At 39.3% G+C, this 19,442-nt stretch overlaps 1 protein-coding gene across 5 annotated transcripts in view; it reads right to left on the reverse strand.

Moving 5' to 3' along the window:
- Positions 1-295: 295 nt before the first annotated feature.
- LOC103318176 (sodium/hydrogen exchanger 5-like) overlaps positions 296-19,442 on the reverse strand; it is a 723,013-nt gene continuing 703,866 nt past the window's right edge. For 3 of the 5 annotated variants that reach the window (XM_031921614.1, XM_031921535.1, XM_031921482.1), the window contains one exon: positions 296-544. In XM_031921614.1, coding sequence (XP_031777474.1) covers positions 405-544 — 140 coding nt within the window. In that variant the 3' untranslated portion in view covers positions 296-404. Of the gene's footprint in view, positions 545-16,844; positions 17,072-19,442 lie in introns of those variants that run through there. The other 2 variants (XR_004345103.1, XM_031921575.1) reach the window with 2 other exon arrangements.

Raw genomic sequence — 19,442 nt, forward strand, 5'->3', positions numbered from 1 at the left:
TCTACACTTAACTCCCTGTTTCTATGCTGTTAGGCTCTTATTTCTCTTCTCACCGTATTTGGGACACGCCTGAATACATTACATCTATTAGAGCCATACATAAAAAATTCACTCGAATTTATGTCCAATAAAAACTATAAGGTATTCACATGGACATACAGGTCCTCCTGAAATTCCTAAATTATAAAGTGACATTCAACAATTTATGGAAAATCGTGACAAACTAAAAAATATTTTTCAATAGTTTGAGAAATATCGCTTTTAAATGAGAGGATGAGAAAACCATTAAACAGTATTAAATAAATTAATTTTATTTTACTTTACAGTTGTAAAATGCTTTACAGGTAAAAACCTTAATTACAAATAATTAAACCTATAAATGGTGTTGAATAAACATATAAAGTCTATGTATTACCATTATTTTGAAAATCCTGCATATTCGCTTGCTCATTTTGGTTATTGATTTCCATATTCAGAGTTTGAAAAAATAGATCTGTTTCAAGTAAATCAACTACTGATATAGTTTTTGACTCTTCTTCTTCACCTATGCAAATATACTCTGTTATTATATTTTCATATTTCAATATTGACAACAACGTAATGATATTTTGATTGTCACGTGTAAAGACTTACACGTATAGATTATCGCTTCCTATAATGTATTACAGTGTCCTTACGTTAAACACTTTGAGGCAGTAAGTTCCATTGACGCTTTATACGGTTAATAGAGCTGTAAAACCCCAAATTCAAAGAGAAGGTACTTTTGTTTAGGTCACGGAAATTTCTAATCAGATATGCAGATTTTATGAAAGCAAAAAGACTGCTCAAGTTCTTACTGTCAGTAAGACCATGATAAATCTTGTACATCAACACGTGATCAAATTAATACAAGGTCGAGTCCATCGTTGGGATGTCGCACTTAGCTGCATTTACTGAATAATTATGACAAAATTTGTGCAATGGTTTACCAAGTTTAGAGACTATGTATCTAAGAAAGAAATGGCGTATTGACTCAAGATCATTAATTTGATACTGACAATGAGGTCACCAGATCTGAGAATAATATAACAATGGTTTGCGCACGGCCTCAAAGGAATTCACACAAAAAAACATGGCTGTCTCGGGGACAGCTAGTAGAAGTGAATACTTAAATCGATAATGTAGACTTGATATGATTTTTCAAAATTTTAGAAAATTTTTAATAGTTTTACTGTCGGAGATTTAAATATATACTAGTTTTCGACGCCAAAGTACGAAATATAGGGTAAAGGCAGTAGTAGTCGGCCACTTAAGCCGTTGGACACTTAGTGGACGGTTATTTCAGCTGCATATTTAGTTTTAAAAGATTAAATGAAAAAAGTAATATCGAAAATTTGTTCAGTGGATACTGTAGCACAATTTAAAAAAGGTTATACGACGAAATAAAACAAAAAAGTACCTCTATTTGCATTTATATAATAGCCGACCACTGGTCTTAATCAGAAAGTTCATGTACCAGTAGTCAGAAACTTTTTTATACTTTCAAATAAGTAAATTTGAATCTTTTTACGCAATGAAATAAGTTGCAATGGGGTAGACAAGTTCTATGGATTTGTATCGAACTATAATTATTTTGCCTAATAACCGAAATTTATTTAATTAAAGTTAAAATAAAACTGGCCAACTACTAGGGGGTGGCCAACTACTAGCGCCTCTACCCTACTAGTCTTTGCAGCAGGACTGCAGATATATACTATTATGTAGTCTTCGACGCTAATGTTCAAAATATATGTGCTAGTATTCCCGGCAAAACTAAAATGAACTATTCTTTGACGCAAATTCAAGTGCACTAGTATTTGTTGAACGCAAAGTAGTGATCTACGTGGATAAATTTAATTCTGACTTTTTTGAAGAATTTTTATAATTGTTTGATTTAGTAATTTTGATGCATAAACCGCCGACACGATATATATATATATATATATATATATATATATATATATATATATATATATCTTGTTAAATACAGTAAACAAAACATATTTCACCTATTTCTGAGATGTGAAAATCTAAATTTAAAGGGTTAGAGTCTTTCATATGGCCCATCAACTTTTAATAGTTAACTTGATCACGTAATTTTTTTAACGAGAGCACGAAGTTTGTGCACGTTTGTCTTTGAATTTTTCAATTTTTCCAACTCAATCGCAACTTTGACCGAGTAAAAAATTTTAAGTGAGGTAATCATCATTATTATTATTATTACTATGAAGGGGGGGCCACCAAGATCCCTGGCACTTAGGCTGTAAACCCATTGTACCACCCTTCGTCATGGCATCCCCTACGCAAGTAAGCCTGCCCTTCTCGAGAAGGTCAATATGGCTCCCGCGTCGAGTGCCCTAATCTCTTCATGCGTGGGGAAAAGCTCCCCCAAGCACTGATTTCTAAGCTGCGCAAATTTTGGGCAAGTAGTCAGTACATTGGTAGGCGTTTCTTCAGCGCGGCGCACCACCTGCATATACCCGTAGCCTCCTTCCCCATCTTCAGACCGTGGTACCTTAAGCGGATGTGCCCGGTCTCTATCTGTGTCAGGAGTCGGGAATTATTTCTGCTGCCTCCTGCGATGCACTTGGTCCAGCCGACATTGGTGTCCTGTCCCATTACCGCTTTGGCTTGTCTGCATCCTTGAGTTCTTTGCCATTCCTTAGTATGCTTCCTCTCAACCCAGCCCCGGATTTCGCCCGTTAGCAGGCACCTTGCGGCACCTGTGTAGGGCTACGGCCCGATTGGAGGGTGTTTAGCTCCCAAAGCTACAAGTCTATCTGCTATTTCGTTACCCCTGATCCCGGTGTGCCCTGGGACCCAGAGCAGCCTGACCTTGTTGTTGAGAGCGGTCAGCTGATTTACAACCACTTTGCATTCCCAGACCAGTCTGGAGGTCGTCCTATGAGCCATAAGTGCTCTAAGTGCCGCCTGACTGTCTGAGCAAATGGTGATAACTCTATCCCTTGCGCCGAGTTCAATGTTGCTCTGAGCGCAGGTCGTCAGTATAGCGTATATCTCGGTCTGGAAGACCGTAGCATACCGCCCCAGGGAAAAGGTGGAGTGGTTCCACCTTCACAAGGATTCCAAGTGCCTTGGTAGGCGTGGTCCTATAAGCCCCTGTCGCCCCCCTTAGCACCTGTCCCCTGAGTTTATCTAGCGCTGCCTTAGCACCCGCCAGCTCCGCCCTTGGCCACCAGACCAACGAGGCGTAGGCCAGACGAGGTACCAAGACGGCCCTGTATAGCCACAGTAAAATCCGGGGACTTAGTCCAAGCATTGTTAGGATATCGTCTTGAATAAATCTACCCACCAATATTTCGGGTGTCTTAAACACAAAGGAGTTAAGACTTATAGGTCTATAATCCTTGACGGTGGTGTGACTTGACTTCCCGGTCTTAGGAATAAACAGAACCTTGGCTGTTTTCCATATTTCCATATTTCAGGTACATGAGCCAAAGCTACACTTGCTCTGAAGAGCTTTACTAAGGGGCCAACCAGTTCCTCCAGCTCACCTTGAAGGAATGCCGGGTAGATTCCGTTCGATGCCCGGCGCCTTGAAGGGTGAAAGTTCCTTATGGCCCACTTGACCTTTTCCGGTATGACGACCTTCGCCGCCAGATCCCATGCCGCCCTCTGCTGCCTATTCCTACCCTAACTCTCATCCCCCATCTCATTGGAGAGCCGAAAGCTCGGGAAGTTGGCTTCCAGAAGTAGTTTTAAACACTCCTCTTCCGAGGTTGTGTATTCTCCTGTAGGCAGTCTGATTGCTTCAAGCCATACCTCAGAATTTTTCGCGAGTATCCGGAGGAGTCTGGCCGCGTCAAGATATCTCTCGATATCCTCGCAGTAGTCCCTCCATCCCTTGATTCTCACCGCGTTGATGCGGTTTTTATATAGCCTCTGGGCTTCTCTGTAAATACGCCAATCGACACTATTGCGAGTATTCTTAGCCCTGTTAAAGGTCCTCCCCGTTTCACGTCGCAGATCCTCTAGCTCCCGGTTCCACCATACGGTACCCCATGTTCCCTTTGGGATGGTCCAGGGACAGCTTCTCTGGAAAGAGATGTTTACTATCTCACCTAGCACAAATGCCCAGTGATCAAGCTCATCCGTTGTTCCAAGGCTTGGTTTGAAGGATTGAAGCTCGTTCCTAAGGTTTTCCCTAAAGAACGCCCAGTCTGTTTTCCTGGGATTCCTAAAGGCCCTTATTTCCGAACATCTTTCCTTCCACTCGAATTGGATGTATCTGTGGTCGGACAGTGAAGGTTCGTTAGATACCCGCCAGCTGCCCACCCACCCCTCCATTCCAACTGTACACAGAGTTAGGTCAATCACCTCAGTTCTAACCGAATTGTAGAAGGTAGGTTCTCTACCCCTGTTCATAATACACAGACTCGTCGTTACCAGATACTGCAGCAGTGTGTCGCCCCTACCGTTAGTATCCGAACTGCTCCAAACTATGTGATGAGCATTAGCGTCGCATCCCAGTATAAGAGGAATGCTTCGCTGTCTGCAGTGTTCAACAAGATCTTGTACCTCCCTTGGTGGGGGCTCTTCCTGAGAGTCGTATGGGAAGTAGCCAGAGGCAACCACAACCTCCCTCTCAGAGCATCCTCCTACAGGGAATTTGATCTTTATTGCCGTGAGGTCCCTGCTGCACCGAGCCGGCAGCAGCAGAGCATCAAAACCTTTAACAAGTATTCACGCCCTGGGAACGCTGCACGTGGGGTCTCTATAGATCCGACCAGCACCCCCCAGACCCCAGATCCTCCCCGCGACTAGCCAAGGTTCTTGTATTAGGCATATGCCTGTGCGCATCTTAGCCATGCGCCTGACCAGTGCGGCCGAGGCGCCTTTGCTATGATGTAAGTTTATTTGTGTAAACACTACCTCGTCGCCAGCCATGGTGATTAGGACGGGACAGTATTGCTCTGTTCGCGCTGCCCCCGGGGACCCTCATCAACCCTGACGGTAATCCGGCCCAGGCCCCAGTGCAGTTGAAAATTGCGCTGCCGGAGCAGCCTTACCGAGGTTTCGGGTATGCTGAGCACCAGAAAGGTTCCACAGTCTGGCCCCTCCCTGCTTTCGATACTCAGCACCCTCCACCTACTAATCAACAGGTCCGGATGCCTGTGACTCAGTCGGCTCAGAATCACTCCTGGCTCAAGCCTGTTTCCAGGCACGCGGAGAGTGGCCCTTCGAGGCTTCTTGAGCTCAGACATCCCAACCATGAGGAGCTTTGCGCCCTCCCAAGGTCTTAGCCGGGGGATTATCTCCTCCAGCCAGTCCCTCAAAAAGGTGTTGCTGGCTACCACGACTGAGGTAATCATTAATCAAATAGTAAAGTAGGCAAAATATAATACAGATAATAATGTTTACCGCAAGTCAATTATGTTAACCTGCAAACGTTTCGCGTCTGTTCAAAAAGTTACGTCGTCTAGTTAACGCAAAAAATTGAAGCACCACAAAAGAGAAGCCCAAAATCCAGCGAAAAGAGACAAGAAAGACTGATAGCCGCTTACAGTGCGTGTAAATAAGTGCGGCTAATATGAGGGAAGAGAGCTGTGCACGGCTGTGCGAGCTGCGAACACGCTATATGCATGCGCGGCGGAGAGAGCGTTGTGGGTGGAGAGAGCTACAGATACTTCGTAACAATCGGTTTGTCGCGTTGCCGTGATGGGTCGCCGCTCGCCAATTTACTTCCCGGTTAAATATGTACTCGATGAGTCTGTAGAAGTCACTTCAAAAATCGTTAAAAACTAAGTTATATGAAATTTAAAAAATAGCCTATTAATCAATTACATTCTACATTTATTTTTTCCATACAGCTAAGATAAATAGAAAAGCTCGTTTTTTTTCTGATGTCTAATATTTAAATGTCTTAGAAATACAGTTGAATATACAATCTCATAGTAATTTCAATTAGTAAGAATGTATTTCATTCGCAAATTTTTACTACTCTAATTTTACGTTATGAAATAAATATGAGAGATTTGAAAACATTTTCAAACTTTGAAGGAACTTTACTGTAAATGATATTATGTATATGATATGAAAAAATAATGGTACATTGTGCAACAATTGTGTTCTATAAGTGTGTAAAAACACCTCACTCGAGTCTGATTTAGCTTTTATTCCCTTGTTACATACCGTGCTTTTTCCAATAAGGGCATGGAAGGGACTTTTTTATGCATAAAAGTTGGGTAGGAGATCGTGCATTTTAAGTTGTGCACAAACAATTTGAGAAATTTGAAAAATTTGAGATATTTTAAAAACGAGTATTAACAGAGGAGAGAAAAAATTTTCTCCCCGCTACTCATCTGCACAAACTTTTCCTAACACGCTTGAAATGAACAATTTTCTAAGCTACTTTTAGGCATAAAAAAGACCTATTTCATGCGCGTGTTGGGAAAAAAATATTGTCATTAGAGATGTGGTTTCTCCTGTGGGTCTAATCTACAGAAAACATTGTAACTTAGGTTTTTCATGCAATCCAGTTACTGTGCAATTCCGTGCACAAGACTTGGAAAATTACCCGGTGGCGGCAGACACTTTCCGCGAGCGTCAGAGTTTTGCGACTCTTTGTTTCCCGGTGCGAGGTTTTGCAGGGGTTTTGCTCGGCTAGCAGCAGCCCCGAAAACAGTAAGAAGAGAGGGTGGTTTGGGAGAATTAAAACACGTAGGTAATTAGACAGAACTTCATATTTAAATTAAACTTTTACAATTCTAAACTGAGATTCGCACAAATTATCGAGATAACCCGTAAACATAGGGAACCGTAACAAGCAGATATTCGAACATGAAAGATACCCCGCATGACTCGCGCGTGCCTTAAGGCTCAAGGAACAACCAGTTAACAACAACCAGCACGCTTACTTACAGCACTATCAGTTCGCGCGCCATTGCCGCGTCGCGCATGCACACAGCCATCCCTGCGGTACACTGTATACACTGATACACTGTCGGAGAAAATAGCCGCTAAATTTAAATTCTGACAACACGCAGGCAGCCCTTCACCCACAGACAACCAAGATAGCTCTTGGCCATGGAACCCGCGGCGACTCCTAATGTCCCATCGTCAGGGCCCTTGACTCGCGTAGCATCTGTCACTACGAACGCGAGACGCTGTAGTTTTTGGTCCTGACGTTTGTGCGGGTGAGCTGCCATCACGCTGGTCGTGCTGCATCAGACGCTCACGTAAGCAGACCCCTCAAAGGGCTCCGCCACCTGCATCGACTGTCTTACGGTGCGCGCGGACGACTTGAACGCTATGTCGAAGTGAATGGTTGCTGCTGCTGCGCAAACGTTGCTCGTCGTCTCTCACTCGCAAGTCGGTAACGTACGTTGTACTTTTTGTCCGTCGCAGCCACTGCTCCTCTCTTGCCCTTTACTCGGAAAAATAAATAACGCCATTAAACACATATGTACTCTTTCTCATCTATACAGCCTTGAGACGCTCTACCGAAATTTTGCCGTGCTACAACATACATTATGCAATGCTGTCCCTTCCAGCACAGGTGCGCAACACCTAGAGCCTCGCATGCGCTAGGATTTTTCTTTAACGCGATTTGGCGCGATCGCCACGTTTGGAAAAACGCTAGATAGAGGGAAAAATAATCTCTCACAATAGTTATGGTTTATTGGACTTGTGTAGTATCTCACGCGCACAATTTAGCCACGTAGGGTTTATGCTGGCACGCTCACTCACGAGCCGCGCTCGCTACAACAAGCCGACTTGCTTGTTTTTTTTTCGCGCACTTAGGGCTTTGCCACATCAATCGAAATTCCTCGTATCGACGCGACTGCGACGTTTGCAACGTCGCAAGTACATTACGATACCTTTGCCTAAGAAGCATTTTTTGCGAGGCGTAACGTTAGGGCCCGAGCGTAGCGAGGAATGTTACTTAGGTCAATAGTATAGTATAGAATTTTATAACATAGCCTACCTAAGCCTGCTGTCAAACCTATTCGTGTCATAAGCAGTCCTATTTTGCACCGTAAGCTTAGCGCACGAGCGTAGCGAGTGTGATAAACACGGTACAAAAAAGGACTACTTAGGTCACGGATAAGCGTGACCGAACAAGGAAACAACCCCAACCCGACCTCACCGATTTTAATAATTTTTGGATATGTACGCAAGCAAAAGGCACCCTTGTTGCAATAAAAAAATTTTAGTATTTTAATTCTAATATAATTAATAGCACAGTGTGGCCTGAGCCCGCAAATACAAGGAAACTACCCTAACCCGACTTCACAGATTTTAATAATTTTTGGATATGTAGTAGTATATCGAAAAATATTTGACACATGTTTTTTTGTTTCTACTAGCTCGACAATTAAAAGAGTGTAAATGGCCCCTAAAGTTAACCCGTATAAAAGCGTTTTTTTCTGAATATCTCGGCTTGAAATTAATATTTTTTAACAAAATAAATTGGTGGCTATTTCCTTCAAAAAGAGAAAGTATTTCATGGTGATTTGAAGAATAAGGGTGGCATTCCCCCTTATTTTTAAGGGATTAAAAACATATATTTTTTAGTACAATTTTACAAAAAAAAGTTTTAAATCACTTACAAAAATTCGAAACAATTTGCAAACATTTATAATAAAAAAATAAAGTTAACGTTTTTTGTTTTTTTCATAAATATTATTCTTAAAGGGAGTAAACCACCCCTAACACAAAATAACTATAAGTATGTACTATCATCCATAAAATTTCTTAGAAAGTTTGTATATAAGGGTTACCGAAGTCGTTCATTATGAATCTGTTATCGGATTTTGAAAATTCAAAATGACAGATCGAATTTGGCAGACGAAAATGACAAAAAAATGCTGAACTATAAAAAGTTTCAGACGACAAACAAAATTTGAAAAAAATGTGTAAACATTCCTAATAAAAAGATAAATGTCTTCCGATTTTTTCATAAATATCACTCCTATGGGGGATAAACCATCTTTATCACAAAATTTTTACCGTTTAGGGTTGCATTCTCTTGTTTTTATAAGAGTATATTACATATTTTGATACCTTTTCCTATATCAAAATTCTTAAATTTGTTGAATCTGAAAAGAAATTATCGTATTATAAATAAAATTAAAAACTTATATTAACAATCAAAAATTTGTCTAAAACATCCCTTAAAGGGGTGAACTAACAAGGCTATTTTAATAATTCAATACGCTGTCGCTGTCGCTCGCTCGGTTGTATATCGATGACGATCATATATATATATATATGATATACGATCAGATATACGTTATTATAAAGTCGAATACTACAAAATGTATTTATGAAATATACATATTTAAAATGTGTGTGTCTATATATATATATATATATATATATATATATATATATATATATCGATGACGATCATATATATATATATATATATATATATATATATATATATATATATATATATATATATATATATATATATATATATATATATATATATATATATATATAGACACACACATTTTAAATATGTATATTTCATAAATACATTTTGTAGTATTCGAATTTATAATAACGTATATCTGACACTGTTAAAATATTGTAAAATTATATTTTGAAACTTATTCAGGGGACAAATATATCTTTAATTCTTAAAAATGTTTGTTTTGCATTATTTTGATATAGATGTTCGCTTGAAATTGTATACCATTAAAGCCGACTAATATAGAGTAAATTATTATGTTTGTACAATTAAAAAAAAGTTGAGATTTGGGCTTGTACCCGTGATTTTTTAGTTTATAGATTAAATATTATATGACTTAGTTCTTTTGTGAGTTGAATTATTTGAGTATGAATCATTCTATATTATAAAATTAAAATTTTTTAAGTTTGGAATTATGAGAAAATTTAATTTATCCAAGAATATCTTGAGTTTTTTTAAACATATCCATTTTTTATAATACTTTTAGGAAAAAAACATTGAACATGTTTTAATATACATTCGATTTGTTTTAATTGAGAACACTAAAAAGTAATCAAGCATTTATTTTTTAATATTATATATTTACATTTCATGTACATGTTTGAAATTCCCTATATATATATTTATTTATATTTAAGAAATTGTGTTCAAGTATACTTTGCATTTTTAAACATTGTTGTAAATATAGTCTGTCAATTTTTTTTATCTGCAAAAACCATAATAGAAAATTTCATAGAACGGCTGCAGCATTTTAATAAATGGATAAGCTAAAATACTTAAAAGGAAATTTCGTGAAACAACTGCAATATTTTAAGATAAATGCATGTGCTGAAAATCATAATAGAAAACTTCATACAATGGCTGCAACATTTTAATAAATGAATGCGTTGAAACGCTTGAAAGTAAATTTTTTGAAACAACTGCAGCATTTTATGATAAATGCATGCGCTAAAAAGCATAATAGAAAATTTTATATAATAGCTGCAGCATTTTAATAAATGAATGCGCATGAACACTTAAAAGAGAATTTTGTGAAACGGCTGCAGCATTTCAAGATAAATGCATGCGCTAAATACCATAATATGAAATTACATCAAACAGCTGCAGCATTTTAATAAATAAATGTGCTGAAAATTAATAAAATAAAAGAAAAAAATACATATGACTTTTGAAAAATATTCCTTACCAACACGTCCTCTCCGTGAAAGTCGGGAAACAACATAATAAAGTTGGCTAACGTTAGAAGAATAGAGAACATAATTTTCGATTATTTCTTTTGATATAAATTGCAATATCGGACATTACAACCTTTTACAAGACAATATTGATGAAAATTGTTTCATACTTAAAAATAGGTAAGTCGAACTATATGAAATAGATTAATAATCTTCTTAATTTTGGTCGATAAATAATCAATAAATCTGAAATATTTTAAACATAAAGATTTTGGAATTAAGAAATTTAAATAAAAAAAAATTAAATAAGTTTAAGTAATTTAAAGTTTAAAACTTTTTTATCATACAAAATATTTTTGACATTTTTGTCAGCCATATTTGATCCGCCGATTTGAATTTTCAAAAACTGTTAACACATTCTACGAAACTTTATGAGAATACCTTCTACGAAATTTTCTGAGTACATACTTATAGTAATTTTGTGTTAGGAATAATATTTAAAAAAAAAAAATAATTTCTTTTTAGATTTAACAAATTTAAGAATTTTGATATAGGAAAAGGTGTCAAAATATGTAATGTATTCTTATAAAAACAAGGGAATGCAACCCTAGATGGTAAAGATTTTGTGACAGGGATGGTTTATCCCCCTTAGGAGTGATATTTATGAAAAAATCGGAATACTTTATATATATATATAATAATCTGGAATTTTCGTACGCTTGATTTCCGCACGATACCCGGCTACAATAGCCCCGTCCCGCAAAATCCCGTCCTTTGTACCCGAGGCGCCAGGCGCTCGCCTACGAGCACCAAAGTCTCTCGAATCTTTCCGTCGTGGATTTTTCGATTCCGGGAAGCACGGCTAGATCAACCCCACAAGGCGATATGGGAGAGGGGTAGTTCGGGGATATTAAGTAAACACACGTAGGGGAAATTGGTACTTTATTATCCAAAATGCAACACTTTGAAGCGACTTTATTTCTCACTCTTGAACCCGCACAAACACTCGCTTACACTAGATAGCCAGGTACTACAAGATAACCAGAGATAGCCAGGTAACCCGAAATAATCAAGACAGCCCCGACAAATTCAGACTACTTCCGGTTTCGCACTACGACCAGGATTAACAACCACGCAAACTAGACAACCAGGCAACTGCTACTCATGCACTCAATACATCGACGCGTCCACTACAATTAATTTTTGCAACCAGGTGCTAATACTGCAGGCGCAACCTGATTGCTCCGAAAATTGTGCTGCTGGACCTTCTCGGGTCACTCTTCATCTCTTTCGTCGTTGCTCGAAATGAAAACAGACGCGATTAGCTCGTTCTCACAGACACACACTCTACTCACTCTACTCCGGGACGCTCTGCTCTGACCTCGCCTGAGCACTCTTGTCACATGGTGGAATATCACCATGTTACTATATATATATATATATATATATATGTGTGTGTATATATATTGTGATGTTGCGCTTTTTATAACCGATCCGGTGACGCAAACAATCAGATTACACTTGTTTTTACGTCGATCTTCGTACCGCGGACTCTTACATCTACAGAAGGGGACAACGTTTAGGTCTAGAAACAGGTATGCCTGGCGTGGCAGAGGTGTAGAAGTAAAGCGTGTTACACAATGTTTATTCTGAACAACAATAATCGTATATTCTGCAACCCCCAGTATGGATCAGACTTGGTCTGATTACAAGTTTACCCGTGATAATTCCGTTTTGAACTCGGCGCGTGATGTTATTCAATGATAAACGAACTCACAAAATAATCATGATAACACCCGGTTACTGGTTTGATGAACAAATAACGAACTTTTACTAGTAAAACAAACCAGACCAACCGTGCTTTCGTGACTCTAAATTCCATATTTAAATCGCCCAAAATGGCGTCGGCATCGCAATCAAAGGACGCGGCATCCGTCAAGATGGCGTTCGGTCATTGGATTTGCCCTCTGGGAATCGCTGGTAATTATTCGCTCGTTGTCGCCTTCCCCAGCAGTGTGAATATTTGCTGAAAAGCGCGAAAATCTCATAAAACGTCGCGAAACCCACCGCAATAAGGGATGCTTCCGTGGCGATACGAACAACGGTTATTCGTAAGTCGAAACCGCGATTACTACTCGCTGAGGGGATAACGCTACAGCCGCTCGATCGGCGACGACGGCATGCAAATATTTTAGAGGAATTTCGGGTTGCCGGACTTAAAAGGCCAACGGCGTCTTGACTTAGTGTTCTCCTAATTACTGGATCTGTTGATCGACAGCGGCTCGATGGTTCTTAATGAGGCCGGATCGCTTGGCGAACAACAGCGGCGCTACGCAACTCCAGAGACCATTGCTGGATCGTTTATCGGTTCTACAACGACTCAATAATTCACCTTATTCGAAGCTGGATCGCTTGGCGCTATACCATTAGTCGACGATTTCTGGATCGCTTAACGATCAACAGAGGCTTGAAAAATTCTCCGAGTACGTTGCTGGATTGTGGAACAATCGACAGCGGCTCAAAAGATTTATTAAAATGGCGGGATCCAGTTAGATCGACCGCGTCTCAACGCACCGAAACGAGTATTCACTCGTTCTTGACACAGGTAATTTCGTTTCGCGTCGCATACCCCAACCAATACATCCACCGAACAATAATTAATGGACCCTGTGCCGAATATGTAACAACTTACTTAATCTTCTTCTTCGACTCTAACTTCTTCCTACTGCTCGGCGACTTCCTCTATCTCTCTCTCTGGATCCGTTGGAATGGGGTTGGTGGTAGCAAGTATGTCCGGTCGGTTCAGCAGTCAGGACAATTGTGTCGAGAAGGAAGTCTCGTTCATCTTAATAGTCCTGCGCGTTCCCGGAAAATCCGAATACGCGCCCCCCATATTAATTAGCCGGTGTCAACCGCGCGGACGCTCCCTTCCGTCCGCGTCTAACGAGCGAAAGAGAGATAGCGCGGACATGTATATCGTCCTGACGCGTCATCTAGCGCTGAAGTTATGTTCAAGTCATCGTGCAGTCACGGTGCACGGGACTCCCACTAGCGCACTGGACCGCGCCAGTGCGGTGGCATGGCTCGGTTAGTGGTGCGCGCTCCCCCCACTAGTCTCACCGACTTCGCGATCATACTCAGTTTCGTTCGCGAGCCCCTCTCTCCGCGCGCGCTCTCGCTAGTAGTATATAGGCAGTTATGGCGAGACACAACAAATGACGTCATCACTGGCGCATCCTTATCTTATCATGTAAACAAGTCATAAAGATAAGGTGTCATGTTTATACACGTGTAATTAAGATAAAGATATCATGTTTACATAAACAAACAAGATATCTTTACCACAATAATAAACAATGACGGTACTTTACAAGTAATAAAGAAATGGTCAAGGTCGCGTACCAATAATTATAAATACATATTTTGTTTATTGCAAACAAACCATTAAGATAAATCTTAACGTTTTGTATACTCTACACAAACATACGTATATATAATTATTGGTATGCGACCTTGACCATTACTTTGTAAAAAATTAACATAGCTTATCATGTAAATAATCAATTAAGATACCTTATCTTGTAAACAAACAATTAAGATAGCTTATCTTGTAAATAATGAAGCTATCTTGTAAATAATATATAAAATAATGATGCGACAGTGACGTCATTTTTTTGTGTTTTGCCATAACAGTTAAATATGACAATCATAAAAAGCAGATGAGAAAGAGAGAGGGAGAGAGGAGATCCGAGTACAGCTGTGTTTGTGCTATGTGGCGTCAGTCCGAGAACTTACAACGGTATCAGCTGATCTAGTATAGCGCACACCACAGAAAAAACGTAGCATACTCTCTCTCTCTCTTCCTCTCTTGGCCTTTCTCTCTCTCTCCCCTTTTCCTTTCCTCCTCTCCATGACGATGAGTAATCACTGTATTGCGAATACTCTCTACCTCTCTCTCTCTTTCTCTCTTTATCTCTTTCTCTCTTACTCAATCGTTTAAAATAAAATACTATTATTATTATTTTATTAAAATATTATAAATATTATTATTTTTAAAAAATTATTGAATATAGAATATAAATTTTTACCTTTTTTTATATGTCGACTAAATTGATGTATTATTAATGTTCACTATAGTTTTTATTGTCACTTAAAACTACACTTATTTTAATCCTTAAAAACTACATTGATTTTAATATTTTTTAATTGATAACGTCGATGTAATCATCCCCCGAGCACTGTTCTAATTTTATAACTATACCCGCGTGCTCGTAGGCCTCAAATTCAATATCGCATGACTTCTCTTTTATGGCTTTTTTCTCCTGCTCGTGAGCCTCGTCCTCTGCGTAGTACGCCAAATGAAAGTCTTCTAGCTCTTCCTCCTGAGCTTCTGAAGACATTGTTCGTTGCAACTCCATCATTTCGATGCCTGCTGAACATGAAAAGTCATCACATGTGCTAGCAGTTGAAAGATGCAGCGGAGGCTGCTCCTTGCCTCCCGAAGTTATTTCTTTCTTCACCGCAGGCAACATTTCGAAGTGAGACTCGTGTACAGCAGTAGCAGCAGCAGATGAAAAAGGTAGTGACGGATGATCCTCAGCTTCCCATGGCATTTCTATTTTTACAGCCAACATTTCACTCTCACGTGCTTCGGATGATAGAGACGGCGGCGGCGATGGCTGATTTCTATATTTCGTGTTTTCAGACGGTGTCGGCGATGGAGATGCCGGTGAAATATACGCACAACTACTCGTCGAGCCACACATCGCACACAAATATCCCGTTGAAGGCGGCAACGGTGGAAGCGCTGACGATGCTGCTGTTGCTGCTGAGCATTTATGCTTTCTGCTGCACTCAGTGCACAGCAGAAATCGGCACCTATCACAGATCGTCCAGACCGTTTGCCTCGTTTTCATGTAAAACAAGGCCGAGCAATCATCGCACTTGTCACCCACGTCCATACAATCGAAGCGATTCTTGACGCTGTTTTTTTTTTATTAATCTGGATGATATTATTCATCCTTGCTTTCTCTTTCACTAGCGCCTGTCTTGCTCGTTCGCGTAAATCGTGATCGCGATCGTACGCCTCGCGGTGCTTTACTATAAGTCTGCTAGACCGATCTAGCTTCACTTGTTTCCTCGATTTTGATTCTGTACTTTAGAATTTTTGCGCGTGAAGATAATAGTTGAAGAGACATCTTGCACCGATGACTGCTCGATGGAAACTGATGATTTATAAGAGATCAGTCATCTACCAGTCCCGTATAATTCCGAACTTGATATTTAAGCTTTGGCGATAAGGGCACGTGTGCGTCGAAAATCGGCCGCTTCATCCTTACATCTGATACTCTTGCGACTAGCGAGAATCATAAAGGATGTTTAGACAATTCAGGGCTCGGTTTGACTCGATAGAGAGAAACCTTTGCTTATCGTAGGATGTTTCATCTCATGGCAAATCTTAATTGAGCACGCTGCAAATTTTAAGACCGTTGGCTTCGTAAAAACTTTTTTTATTTTTTTCAGACGAGAGAATAACGTCTTGATTTTATACGATATGCACGATGAGTCCTGGTTATCACAGGATGTAGCGTCGAATTTTTTATGCAAGTGTAATCCTGCTACCTTAGTGGTAAAAATAACTTGCTATCGCTTTCGCATTTATTTGCGAGCGTAGTATTTATCACAGGATGCGGCGTCTTCTTTTCACATAAATATATTTTCATACGAAATCAAACAGCATGTCTCATATGGAAAATTTCATTTGATACATGACATATCAAATGCATCCAAGTGAAATCCCCTCTACCCTTGATTTTTTAAGAATATATAAGGCTTGCAGTGACCACCTCATGATTCTAGTAGTCATCAGGATTGCGGAGCAGCAGCAAGTAGCCATGGAGCCTTTATACAATCAAGCTGAAGAGGGAATACGCAGTGCATTGCTACGCATCGCGCTAAGACTCTCTAACGCAAGTGTTTTAATACGACGTCGATGTAATTTGTTCTGGCGACGTCGTGTAAGGCGTATGGGCGCTGTAGCGCTGAAGAGAGAATTTTGGAAATTGCTACGGTGCTGCGGACCTCGAAAAATATCGGTACTGTACTCAACCGTTTTTCGCAAATCAACCTTCGCGGTTAGATGCACAGCAGAGTTTGCCATTAGCCAAAAAATTAATCATCTATCTGTACTGCATCGTTTGATGGATGAATACGAGGAAAATAACGGTAAGTTTATTAATATTTTTAACGATATTTACAAGAAAATATATCCTGACAGTGTCGCGTATTGACTTCTCACGCTGAGGATGACGGTTCGATCCCAACTGTGGGGTGGCTTTATGACGTTTGTAACGACCAAAATTCTATTATTTACGAAGAGTCTGATTTACCAGAACTATTCTCACGTTTAGAAGAAAGCTTTGCTGGGCCACCGGAGCTATAACAAATTTTAAAAATACAAAAAATGTATGAAATTTGTTTACATGTGTTTTTAATTTATTTTTAATAAAATTTCAGAAAACGAAAATTTTAGCTCGTCTTCTTCTTGTTCATCAGTCTACCCCTTAACTACATCACAATCTTTTAGTAGCAACAGCACTATAGGATCGTCAAATTACGCGGCTGACGAAAGCAACATAGCAACGCAAATCGGAGGCGGGATTAATGAGTCATCATCATCAGCCATTGATTCTTCTGACAGCGATGCCACGGAGGAGCAGGAGGAGGAGTCGGTGGAGACCGAAAAAGAAGAGGAGTAGGAAGAAGAAATCGTCAATGGCGAAGCGGAGGAGGGGAAGATGGTTGAAGAAGAGGAGAAGGGTCATAGAGATGACGAAGAAATGGATGTCGAGCAAAATGACGATATTCGGCCGCCCGGTGAGCGTTTTATTATACATGGTCATGAGACTCATTATGTAGCCAAGTATAGATTGGATGGCAGGCGACTTTTGTTAAAAATACGTTCTCCACCAGAGGAAAATATTAATCCTATCATTTGGTTGAAATTAGCAATACGCGATATTTATACATATTTAATTTCTTTAACTAATGAAAACAATATGATCGGTATTTCTATTAGAAGTGTTAATTTCGCACGTGGTCCGGGCGGTTTATCTTTACGTTCAGTCAACAACTTTCTTTACAATGATCTATGGGTATTAATTAGTGGATTATCGCAAAGTAATGCTGATTTTCAAATAGACGAGAGTTTTATATTAACCGTAACTTTAGTTAACGTACCGATCGGTGAGCGAGGTAAAAAGTTAAGTATCAATTCAGTAAGTAAGAGATCAATTGTTTCTATTTGTAACAACGATAACCTATGCTTACCTAGAGCTCTAGTTGTTGGAGAGGCATTCATATCCTATAAAAAATCCGATAGGCCCGAGGAGCGAGAAATTTGGAAAACTGTTAGAGACGGAAGACGATGTCTGCAAATAATTCGTGCTAATCTTTTGCTTGTTACCGCAAACGTAGCGATCCCTTTAAACGGTTGTGGAATACACGAGATAGAGAGGCATTTCAACATTATTATGCAGAGCGGAATATTGCAATTATAATTTATGATAGCGCATCTTTCGGAAACGGTGAGCCGCTTTTTTATGACGGTAGGCGAATGTTAAATGACGTTTCATATGATATAATATATCTTTTATACGATGCTCGCTCAAGACATTTTGATACGATATTAAACTTGACCGGTGCAGCTGGTAACAGATTTTTCTGCGATCATTGTAACAGGAGTTATCGTTACGTAGATGAACACAGGTGTAAAGCGAAATGCTCTATGTGCTTTTGTACACCGCCGTGCATGTTTTGATGGCCGGGTATGTTTTGAGAACCATAAAAACGACGGTTCGTATAAAAAGAAAAACAAAAAAGTATGTGACATTGTAAAGGTATGTACAAAGTGTTGTAAACGAATTAATCTTTTCAAATCGAAGCATGAATGTGGTATTAATTGGTGTAATTTATGTCACAAAAAACATAACGTAAACTAGTTTATTACATTCAACCTATCGGGCGTGAAATTAACGTTAGTAATATTCCAAAAACTCCTAAGAAGAAGAATAACTTATTCATTTTCTATGATTTTGAGACTCGTCAAGATTCCTCTTACCGAGCTCATGAGTCTATAAAAATTCATGTCCCAAATCTGTGTATCGTGCAGCAGGAGAGAATTGGTGGGATTGACTGTTCGCGAAAAAAACATCGTTCGGTCAAATTATTTGCATTGCTCACAACTCGCGCGGATTCGATGCGCAATTTATTTTGCGAGAAATCGTTGAAAATACAAAAATAGTACCGAATGTAATTTTGAACGGTCAAAATATAATTATGCTTCAATGCGGACAAACGAAATTTATTGACAGATTAAACTATTTTCATATGAAGTTGAGTGCTCGTCCTCAAGCTTTTGCTCTACCTCCAGCTAGTAAAAAGGTTATTTTCCGCATCTTTTTAATACACTAGATAATCAAAATTATATTGGCCCCTTACCTGATGCAGCTTTCTACGCGCCTAATTCGATGTCCGCAGCAGAGCGAGAAACATTTTTTGCTTGGTATGAGGAGAATCGCTATACTTATGAATTTGCTTTCAAACGGGAAATAGTCGAATATTGACGTATGGATGTAGAAATTTTAAGACTTTCGTGTATGGCATTTCGGAAAATTTTCATTAAATGTGGCAATACTTCTCCGTTTACAGAGGCTACGACAATAGCTTCAGCATGCTCTGTTGTATACAAAAAAAATTTCTTACGCGAAAAGACTATAGGTATTATTCCTACAGTAGATATCGTCGTG

Source organism: Nasonia vitripennis (assembly GCF_009193385.2).
Source record: "Nasonia vitripennis strain AsymCx chromosome 1 unlocalized genomic scaffold, Nvit_psr_1.1 chr1_random0002, whole genome shotgun sequence".
In the NCBI taxonomy this organism is placed as follows: domain Eukaryota; kingdom Metazoa; phylum Arthropoda; class Insecta; order Hymenoptera; family Pteromalidae; genus Nasonia; species Nasonia vitripennis.